General features: G+C 35.3%; 1 protein-coding gene across 1 annotated transcript; it reads left to right on the forward strand.

Moving 5' to 3' along the window:
- Positions 1 to 10,338: 10,338 nt before the first annotated feature.
- On the forward strand, positions 10,339 to 10,785 carry LOC113294074. Its single transcript, XM_026542498.1, has one exon. It carries the CDS (start codon positions 10,339 to 10,341, stop codon positions 10,783 to 10,785), a length of 447 nt encoding a protein of 148 aa, XP_026398283.1.
- The last annotated feature ends 835 nt before the right edge of the window (positions 10,786 to 11,620 follow it).

Below are 11,620 nucleotides of genomic sequence, written 5' to 3' on the forward strand. Positions count from 1 at the left end.
ACCGCATTTTCCTTGCTTTGATTGAGCTTTATAACGGGTGGGAGTATCCGAGTCGTCGCTAGAAGAAGGAGACCGAGTCTCCTTACTTCTCCTTGATCGGTCACCTTTATAAGCATATAAACCTTCTTTCTCAGGGATTATTATGCATTGGACTCGATTCCGAAGTAATCTTTGTTCAGGGATCGTTAACTCCTCACCCAAATTAATCATACGGGTCATGTTGTTGACCACCCAAGTAGCTCGTTCAACCTAATTTTTCATATCAAATACACTTATTCATAGATAATCAACAAAACAAAAACAATTATAAACATAATTATTAGTATGCATACCACCATTTTCTCCCTAGGTAATCGTGGGGCACCGCCCTCCTTGCTAGTGTGATGGACAGTCTTTGCAAAGCTTCTAGGTGGAACATAACACAAATTACGGGATGTGTTTCTCTTATCCACGTATCTTTCTGTGTTAATATAACAAATGTTGGTTTAATTTACAATTAAATATTCATAATAAAATGAAAATAACATATGTTAAGTTTGATTTATTACCTTTGTTGCACAAACTCTAGCAGCCGATGATGACTGGTAACCAATCAAGACGGAACGATCTCTTGGCGCACCCCAAGGTCTCCCATTCTTCTTTTGAGGTAAAAATATCATAGCATCAATGATATTTGTTGCACTATCCTTTGGTGGATACTTCTTCTTTCCATCCTTCTTGTCCTACTTAACCACTGATTTACCTTTATCAAGAGTAGGACCACTAGAAGTGCCAACTTCACCTTCATTTCCTCCAGCAACAACAACTCCACCTTCATTTCCTCCATCAACAGCAACTCCACCTTCATTTCCTCCAGCAACTTCACCTTCATTTCCTCCATTAACAGCAAGACCTTCATTTCCTCCAGAAACTCCACCTTAATTTCCTCCATTATAAGCAAGTACACCTTCACTTACTCCACCAACTCCAAGTTCACCTGTATTCCTTGCGTTTGCACCCAATGGTTTTCCGTGACGAGGTTGCGGAGTGGGCTCACTAGAAGGTGTTACTTCTATTGATCTTTTCTTCCTCTTTTCTTTTCTGTTCATAGACAAAGCAGACCAAAATGCAAAAGAAGATAAGTTACAACAGCTGGGAAATATGTATAGTTCCAGATGAAACGAAATTACGGATGTGATATTTATCAACCGACCAAAACTAAATAAAAAACGTCTAGGAAAAATAGAAAGTCCAAACCGCAAAAAAATAACGGATGGGATTTTGATTTATCGACAAAGAAATAAAACCAATAACGGCTTCGAAAGTTTTTTTTCGCATTGCTTACTCATTACGGATAGGAAAACCTAGCCGTCGTACCAAATAGGATATGAAACTAACTTACACGGTTGGGAAAATAAATTACGGACAGAAAAACCAAGACGTAACCACTACCGCTGAAACTGAATTTTGAACACAGGGAGATATACGGCTAGGAAAGTCCCAACGTAAATAACTTGTTGCGGGTGGAATTTATCGATCACGTACGCATCAACTAATTTACGTCTTGGAGTTCTAAAACATCTCAACAGTAAGAAACATAAACGGTTGGGAGTTCTTAGATCTCCCAACCGTGATACATATACACGGCTGGAAAACCAATAGTTTCCAACAGTGAGACATATTTATGGATGGGAATTCAAGAACTCTCAGCCGTGAACACTTTCTGAAACTGTTTTTTCAGACCTAAAATCTTCGAAACCAACTGAAAGATCGATAAAAAGCTCAAATAAAGAGTGGGTATTTCAATTCATATGTCATTGCTGTCATCTCAGGAGTCTGGGAGGCTGGCGCATCTCCTTAATTCAATTCCTCTTCATCTTGACTTTCTACTTCATTTGTTGAAGTCGGTTTCTCTGCTTCAAGAGGAAATTGATTCGACGAAGAATGACCTAATTTTTCCTTTTCTTTCATACTTTTATTCAATGAGTTTAATCGACGATAATTTTTTTTTGAATCGACAATTAATCGTTGATAAACGAAGAAGTATGGAAGAAGAAGAAAAAAAAGAAAAAAGAATAATAAAAGAGGCAGAGAAGAAGAAGGGAAATAATTGTGGGGCAAGTAATTAGCGGCTATATATACCACATGATATTCTTCCTTATCTAAGTACCATGCTGGTATTATGAGATTATCTTAATTAAGCACTTCTTTTTATTTTTTAAGTGTTTTTTTGTTTGGGTTCTATAAGTATCTTCCAAAACCCTATTTTCTTCTTCCTCTTACACTCCTGTACAACATGGAGTTTCAAACCTGCTGCCTGAAGAGATTCTTCTGGAAGTATTCTCAAGGCTACCAAAAGAAGCCTTTCTTGCGATTCATGTGCCTAAGTAAGCCTTTTTGTACCGTATTTTATTCCCCAAGTTTTCAAAATATGCATCATGAACTTAGTAACATGAAGAACGGTACTAGAATTGTGGTTCGCCTGGCTAAACGCAATCAAAGTATATAGTATCATCTTTACTAAGGGATGGATCAACAACGACAATGTATGAATTTGAATCATTGGATGAATACTTTAGTCGGATGGATCACCCATCTATAGTTCAGGATGTTAATAAGGTTGTTGTTTTTTTTCTTCGTGTAATAAGGGATTATTTTGGAGATGTCGTTGCAATAAATTTTATAATCCGCCTACGAAATGCTACAAAAAAAAAATACAAGATGGTTAAGAACCTATAACCTCTTTTTGTACTACCAACGAGGTCCTCAAGGAGGTTACAATATACTAGTCCCATCGTTGTTCGATCCAATAGATTGTGACTCGAATACTCATAACAGTGTTTTAGGAGTATTAGGCGTAAAAGAATGATGTAAACAAATGGACAAAGAGTGCGGATGATGCAAGAATATGGCGTAAAAGAATCATAAATGATAAAATGATCAAGGGGAAAATCCTTTAATGTCCACCGAGTCTCACACATTTATGAGACCCACAACCAAAAAGAGTGGCCATGTTGATCCTAGTGCGGTGGCCCTACCAAGCATTTGACTGTTATTCCGGGTTTTCCACTCGGTGTGTCTATCATTTCATCCTGGAAAAATGTTTCACAATTACACTGTAGAAAATTTGATATCAAAGACTTAATGAAAACACAAAACTAAACTCAAACAAACTTCTCTTAATTAATTTATTTCGACTCATGGCTCAACAGCCTATTTATATGACTAATAAACTTGAATCTCAAGTAAAAAGACTTTCCTAACATAATCAAACTCTACCAAAAAAACTTTTAGACAATTCTCACATAAACAAACTCTCAAAACAAGTACTACTTGAAACCCAAGTAAACTTCTAAAAACCGTACCATTGTATCAACAATACTTGTTGATCCATTCTCAACGTGTCAACTGTTCCAGTTGATCCAACCAAATTCTATCAACTCTCATAGTTGATCCATATTACTGGATCAACAACACTTGTTGATCCCTTATGTCTTCTTCATAATATCTTGGTTTATTCTTCAACATCCTCCCTTAAACCAAGATACTCTTTGCTAATCATTCCTAATTTTCCACGCAAGTAACTGAAAGTGTTAGACTTCAAAGACTTGGTGAAAATATCAGCTACTTGTTCTTCACTTTCAACGAACTCCACATCTATCTCCTTGTTACTGAAAATCTCTCTGATGTAATGATACTTAATATCAATGTGTTTACTTCTTCCATGAAACACATGATTCTTAGTTAGTGAAATTGTCGACTTATTATCACAAACTATTGTTGTTGGTGTTGTTTTTTCTTGAAACAATGACTTCCGCATCATTCTTAACCATACATCCGGTGTAGCACAATTGCTAGCAGTTATATACTCAGCTTCTATTGTAGATAGTGCAACAACTTGTTGCTTCTTAGATGACCAAGAGAAAAAACCAGTTCCCAACTGAAATCCATAACCTGATGTACTTCTTCTTCCTTCTGTATCTCCAGCCCAGTCACTATCATTAAAACGAACCAGTTTTTGATCTTCTGAAACAGTATAGAAGATTCCCATGCTTGTTGTTCCTTTTACATACTTCATAATACGTTTTGCAGCTTGTAAATGTGACTGTCTAGGAGATTCCATGAACCTGCTAACCAACCCAACTATATACATGATATCATGTCTTGTAGCAGTCAAATATCTCAAACATCCAACAAGACATTTAAAGTCTGTTGAATTCACAAGCTCTCCTGATCCATCTTTTGTTAACTTCGGTCTCTCTTCTACTGGTGTTAAAATTGGATTACAATTATCCATCTTGAAACTCTTCAAAATTCTCTCAGCATACCTTTGTTGATTAATAAAAATTCCTCTTTCAGTTTGTTGTACTTCGATACCAAGGAAATATGACATCAAACCAAGATTTTTCATTTCAAACTCATTCACCATATCCTCCCTGAATTCATCAATCATCTCAGAACTATTTCCAATAAATATTAGATCATTCACATACAAACATACTATAATATGATTACCAAGAGTATCAGCTTTCAAATATAGAGTATGCTCATGTGGACATCTTGTAAATCCTTTCTTAAGAAAATAAGAATCTATTATAGTATAACAAGCTCTTGGTGCTTGTTTCAAACCATACAAAGCTTTGTTTAGCTTGTATACTTCATTCTCCTTCCCCTCCATTATGTAGCCAGCTGGTTTCTCTACATAAACTTTTTCTTCCAATACTCCATTCAAGAATGCAGACTTAACATCCATCTGAAAAATCTTCAAATGCTTCTGTGCACCCAAAGTAATTATCATTCTTACTGTGTCAAGTCTTGCAACTGGTGCAAATACTTCTGAGTAATCTACTCCTTGTCTTTGTCTATATCCCTTAGCAACTAACCTTACTTTCAGTCTATCTATTTCACCATTTGACTTGTATTTTTTTTTATAAACCCACTTTCCTGGTGGAAGTGTTGTCAGTTCCCAAGTATTATTCTTCTCAATTGACTTCAATTCTTCATTCATAACTTGAATCCAACCTTGTTCTTTAGATGCTTCTTCATAAGCTACAGGATCACAATCTCCAAATAATGCAAAATTCACCACATCATCATCAATATCTTCATCATCTCTTGTTGAAACATAATCATTCTACCTGGAAGGTATGATATATTTTCTTCTTGGTCTTGTAGTTTCTTGTTGTGGTATTGCTTCTGTCCTTGCTTCTTCAGTTTTGTCTTGATCTTGTACTTCTTCCTCAACTACAACTGGAACTGTTCTGACAGCAGCAGGTGGATCAACATTGCTTATTGACCCAATATTATGTGGACCAACATCCCTTGTTGATCCATTGTTATGAGGATCAACATTCGATGTTGATCCACCATTCCAATTCCATTTTGAATCTTCATCAAATATCACATCTCTACTTACAACTATTTTTCTAGTTTTTAGGTTATATAGCTTGTAACCTTTTGTCACTGAACTGTAACCAACAAGAATACATTTTTCACTCTTATCATCCAACTTCTTTCTCAGTTCTTTTGGCACATGTGCATATGCAATGCAACCAAAAATTCTCAGATGTCTTGCACTTGGTTTTACACCTCTCCAAGCTTCTTCTGGTGTTATATTTTTCAAACTATTTGTAGGACATCTATTAAGTAAATATACTGTTGTATCTACTGCATAACCCCGAAATTTTTTTGGTAAACCTTTTGTTCTTCTTATATTTCTTGCCATCTCCATTATAGTTCTGTTCTTTCTCTCTGCTACACTATTCTGTTGAGGTGTATATCTTGCTGATAACTGATGTAGAATATCATGTTCTTCCATGAAACTATCAACAACAGTGTATTTTGTTCCTCTATCAGTTCTTAATATCTTGATGTTTTTACCAATTTGTTTCTCAGCATAAGCTTTGAAACTTCTAAAAGCATGAAAACCATCACTCTTTTGTTTAAGCAAATATACCCATGCTTTCCTACTAAAGTCATCAATGAAAGTTATGAAATCGTTATTACCTCCATGTGATGTAACTTCTATAGTACCACACAAGTCACTATGAATGATCTCCAACTGTTGTTCAGCTCTTCTTGCTTTGTTAACTAAAAATGGATCTTTATGCTGCTTGCCAAAGATACAGTTCTCACATCTTGATTCTGGAATTTGAATGAAAGGTAATCCTGACACCATCTCCTTCTTTGCTAAAGTTTGTAAAATGTTAAAGTTCACATGTCCCATCCTCTTATGCCATAACCAAGTATCATTATGCACACTAGTACTGTAACAACTTTCCTTTTGATGCTGAATATTCAAAGGAAATAACCTGTTTTTGGTCATCTGTACTTCAACAATCAATCTTCTTCTTCTATCTCTGGTGAAACACAAACCATGGTAAATATTCATAGAGTATCCTCTTTCAGATAGTTGGCCCATACTCAGCAAGTTTTGATGTAATCCTGGTACATAAAACACATCCACGATATATGCTTTTGAACCATTCTTAAGAACAATTCCAATTCTTCCTTTTTTCATAACTGGAATTGTTGAATTGTTACCAAAATTCACTGTGGATCTTACAGACTCATCTAGTCTGTCAAATAAATCTTTTCTGCCACACATATGATTGCTACAACCTGTATCCAAATACCACTTCAGTTGAGGTTGTTCTTCTGTTGTATGACATGCTAGTAACATGTTTTCAACCTTCTGCTCTTATGCTTCTTTTTCTTCTTGACTTTCAGCAATATTAGCTTTTAAATTTGATTTATAATTATTTTCAGAAGTCTTTCTAGGTGTTGGACACTCTGTAGCAAAATACCCAAAATCTCCACAGTTGAAACACTGAACTTTTGATCTATCAACTGGTTTTCTTCCTTGATAACCTCCAGTATTAGATCTTCCTCCATTGTTATATCTTCCTTGAAACCTTCCAGCATTAGGGTTTTCCTTGGTTGCTTCTCCATCTAACTTGACTTTGAAGTGCTTCTTCAACTTTTTTTGCAGCAACTGTCTTCTCTAGCAATCTTTGTTCATAGGCTTGTAATGAGACCAATAACTCATTAAGAGTCATAGTTGCAACTGTGTTGCATTCCTCTTTAGCAGTCACCTTTGATTCAAATTTCTCTGGCAAACTTCTTAATATCTTTTCAGTAACTGTTGAATCTTCTACAGTATCACCATTAGCCTTCATCTCATTGACAAGATTCAAAGTCTTTGAGAAAAAATCTAATATTGTTTCAGTACTTTCCATCTGCAAAAGTTCATACTTTCTCTTAAGGATTTGCAATCTAACCTTCTTGACCTTGTCATACCCTGTGTAGTAGCTAACTCCTTGATGAAGAATATATGTAGCTTTAGAATTCTTCTTTTTGTTTTCAGTTAAAAGAGTTTGCGCAGCTCCTTCAACTATAGCTCCTTCTGCTGGTTCTACATAACCATCTCTCACATTATCCCATACTTCTTGATATGTAAAAATATTCTCCATCTGCAACCTCCAATGTTCAAATTTTTTACCTTTAAACACTGGTACTTTGATTGAGCTTAAACTCGTCATCATCTTCAACTTAACTTCTCGTACCCACAGCCCTAGAATCTGATACCAGATATATAAAATATGATATCAAAGACTTAATGAAAACACAAAATTAAACTCAAACAAACTTCTCTTAATTAATTTATTTCGACTCATGGCTCAACATCCTATTTATATGACTAACAAACTTGACTCTCAAGCAAAAAGACTTTCCTAACATAATCAAACTCTACCAAAGAAACTTCTAGACAATTCTCACGTAAACAAACTCTCAAAACAAGTAATACTTGCAACCCAAGTAAACTTCTAAAAACCGTACCATCGTATCAACAATACTTGTTGATCCATTCTCAACGTGTTAACTGTTCCAATTGATCCAACTACATTCTGTCAACTCTCATAGTTGATCCATACTACTGGATCAACAACACTTGTTGATCCCTTCCTATCTTATTGATAGTATCTTGGTTTATTCTTCAACATACACAAACTTCAATTACCGAAAGTCTTGGTTTGAGACTAGTTAGTGTGATATTTTGAGAACAGTGTATTATTTTTAATACTAATGACATTTTTGTGTATTATGATCCAAATCATCAAAAAGAAAACACACCGAGGGTTGATGGGGTCGAATATATTTTAGGAGCCGAGAAATGCACTTACGTAAGAAAATGAGGAACGGGTAAAAAAAATGAAGGCAAATGAGGTTTAAAGTTTTTATGTTTGATCGTTTTGTAGTATTACGTTGTTGCATCTAATGCTTTAATTTACTTGAATGTAAAATGGTACTGTATTTAGATTTTAATCATCATACTTTGATAGTACAGCCTATGACTGTCAGCCCATAACTCCTTTTTCGGTTCCATAATTATTTCAATTTACCAGAGGGGTGTTAGAATTAGAATAAAAAAAAATTCACTTCTTTTATTTTCATGGGAGCACTTTTTTTTTTACATGAAGTTATATCCACGCACTGATTATCTATCAAATGCAAGTTCACAAATGGTTATCAACGATAATACGGGGTAAGAACTTGTAATACAATATACATATATATATATACACACACATATGTGGTGAGTGGTTGCTATTGTCATGTCTACCTCTCTTTATTCTCTATCTGTAATGAGAAAAAAGGCGATTTTGAAAAAACCCAACCCTAGAACTTAAAATCCTGATTTCTTCACAATCTCTAAACCAAAATCCATGATTCTTCTTGCTTTAGACTCTCCTTCCTTTTGGCTTCAGGATTGAGATACTTTGGTGGGTGATTAGTTGTTTGGGAGGGGTGATTTAAATGAGTACGGAGTTTAAATGGTTTCAGCAGGTGACATGGGTGCTATTGCAAATGCATCTAAGTTGGCTAGGGGTGATTTGGCAGCAGAGAACCGGGTCAAGGATGTAAATGGAGGACATGAGAAGGAAGTTGGTATAGCAAAACCAATTGTAAAGAGCCCAACTAAGGTTCTGAGAATGACTAATGAAGCTCAATCTCCTAAGATTTCTAATGGGAAGCAGCAACCTTTGGATGCCAAGAACCTGGGCAAGAATTTGGAAAGGAATGCAAGTGGAGATCTTAAGAAGGCTGATGATACAACAAAACAAAATTTGGTAGATAATGGTGGGAGCTCTGTTTAAGCTACAGTAGGGAAGCTGAACTTTTAAAAAGATTCTCAGGGAGAGTGGACTGAAGCAAAAGGAAAGAATTTGGCATCCAAAAAGAATCCCTCTCCCAAGAAGAACCCTTTCTTGATACTTAGTGACTTTCCCTATAAATCGGAAAGTAGATTTCCTATAGATAGCAGAAAAGAGGTGTCTGGAGACATTTCTACCTCAAAAAATAGATTCCATTTAGAAGATTTTGAAGGTAACAATGTGGGTGTAGAAGAAAATTCTAAAAGGAAGGATAGGGAGCTTCAAAAGTTACATTGGGGTGGTAATCCTAGCTCCTCTAATGCCAATGAAAACTTAGGTAGAGGTTGTAGATCCCATGTCAAAAAAAAAAAGTAGCTTCTTTGGGTTTGTAGGAATTTTGTTGTTGGTTTCTCAGACTTGGTACTGGGAATTGTTGTTTTTTTCTTTTATTGATGAAGATTTACCTTCGGTGTATCGCTTAGGCGCTCCTTATCTGTTTCCCTTTTATTTTTATCAATAAAATTTTAACCTTTCTACTTCAAAAGAAAGAAACAAAACTGGTTGTTATTCTCAACATACTGGAAGAGGCCGATACTGATTCCGTCTTTGGTATCTTATTGAATGAAATAAAAATTAATTATATTGACTATTGTTGTTGATATTTGGAAGAGTAAACTGTTATAATTATCATTGTCAAAAGGTTAATTGGTGCATGCCGACATTGGACTATATCCGCTAGTCAGATCTGAAAATTCAAATTCACGGGAGAATCTTTACTTAATTACCTACTCTTATCCGTTGTTCCGCCATTTAAGGTTTTACTTTTTTTTCCAAGGTTTTATTTTTTTTCTTGTAATGGAGTCCAAATCAATAAAGATTCATTGAACATGTAGCTATCTGATGACCTATATTTGAAAATTTGAATTGGCCGGATAAAATCCCTTACAAATTTAGTAATCAATTTAAAACTTAGTTGTATAGGCATTTAATATATTTATTGTTTTCTTAAAATTTATTTAAAACTTAATTGTTCATCTTGAAGAAACAAGTCCAGGAACAGCCTCAAGTTACCATAGAGGTCTTCAAGAGTCGTAATATAACCTATAAAAGGTGTCAAACTCCAGACAAATCTCCCACTGCTTACCTATCACCTCACTCAATAGATACATTGCATTATCAGTATCAATCCCTATTTGGTTACGATATGGCTTCATCTGTTACGACAGAGGATCTGAAGGCGTTCCATGCAATGGATCGAGATCTTTACAAGCGACTTGTTATTGACAGTGGTCGAGACTTATTTACATGTATGCATGTGATTGCCCTGTGGATCTTTCTTGAAGAAATAGGGTATCCCAATATAGTCGAGAAACTACTCAGAATGAATGATGCGGTAGTCAATTTTATACTGAATGAAGCAATTCGTTGTCTTGATTGCCTGAAATCTGTTACACCACCTATACCGGTGGTTAACATTCACGACTTACCATTAACACAAGAGTTAATGGGTAATAAGGCGATCAGTTTATCATTGGTATATCAGTACAGGGATGATGCCTTAACTAGGGTAAATCAGACTGTGAAGGATGTGTTTGTTAGAGCGTTTGATGATATAGTACAAGAGGCCGTTTGGGCTGGAAGGAAGTCATGATAATACAAGTGATGGATAAACAAGATGCTTTGTAGTGATTTGGATGCATTTCAGAATCCATTCGATTATACAATGATTTTTTTCATTCTTTCACCATTTTGTTATGTGTGCGAGAATATTTCTCGACTAGGGAAGAAGGATCAAGACTAGCCAACTCTCGAGTTTGTAGTTTGGTTCTTTGGATGTACCTTCAATATCTATTATCTATTATCAATAGTTTATATTTCTATTATCTCTCATTTTTTTCTTGTTAAATTATTTCTAATTCTTTTATTGATAATCAGCGGCTTTTAACAACACTAAGGTCTTACCTACTGTTCATGTTGGCTTTAGTCGGGTTGTGATAGTTTGACTTTTGGTCAAACTCTACCTTGTTAAAACTTGGCCAATAAGAGAATTACTTTGGAAACAAGTTTCCCTAACTTGGTCCCTATTGGTATCAGATCCATGGACGTGCGGGTGTGATTGAACTGGGAATTAAACAATGGTTTATTGTTCGGGTAGAGAAATATCTTTGAAGATAATAATGTTTCAACCGGTGTTTACACAAAGATGGGTTTGTGATGTGGTTTACAAATCGGAGGTTCAACTTTATAGAAGTGTATGTGCTTCGCTTGTTTTATGATGTAGTATGGGATGCAAAATAAGGCTGAATGAGGTGGAATACATATATACTTCTTGAAGAGTGTTAGAAATCATACACTATAAAGAATGAGTTACAAAATTTGAAGAAATGATGGAGCTGTGAAGTCTCATGTAGAAGCAAATCCAGCAGCGTTTCGAAGTTATGTACGAGATGTTATAGATTTATGTTCTGTAAGTTTATGTTAAAGTA

This window comes from Papaver somniferum, chromosome 7, assembly GCF_003573695.1.
Source record: "Papaver somniferum cultivar HN1 chromosome 7, ASM357369v1, whole genome shotgun sequence".
Classification (NCBI taxonomy): Eukaryota; Viridiplantae; Streptophyta; class Magnoliopsida; order Ranunculales; family Papaveraceae; genus Papaver; species Papaver somniferum.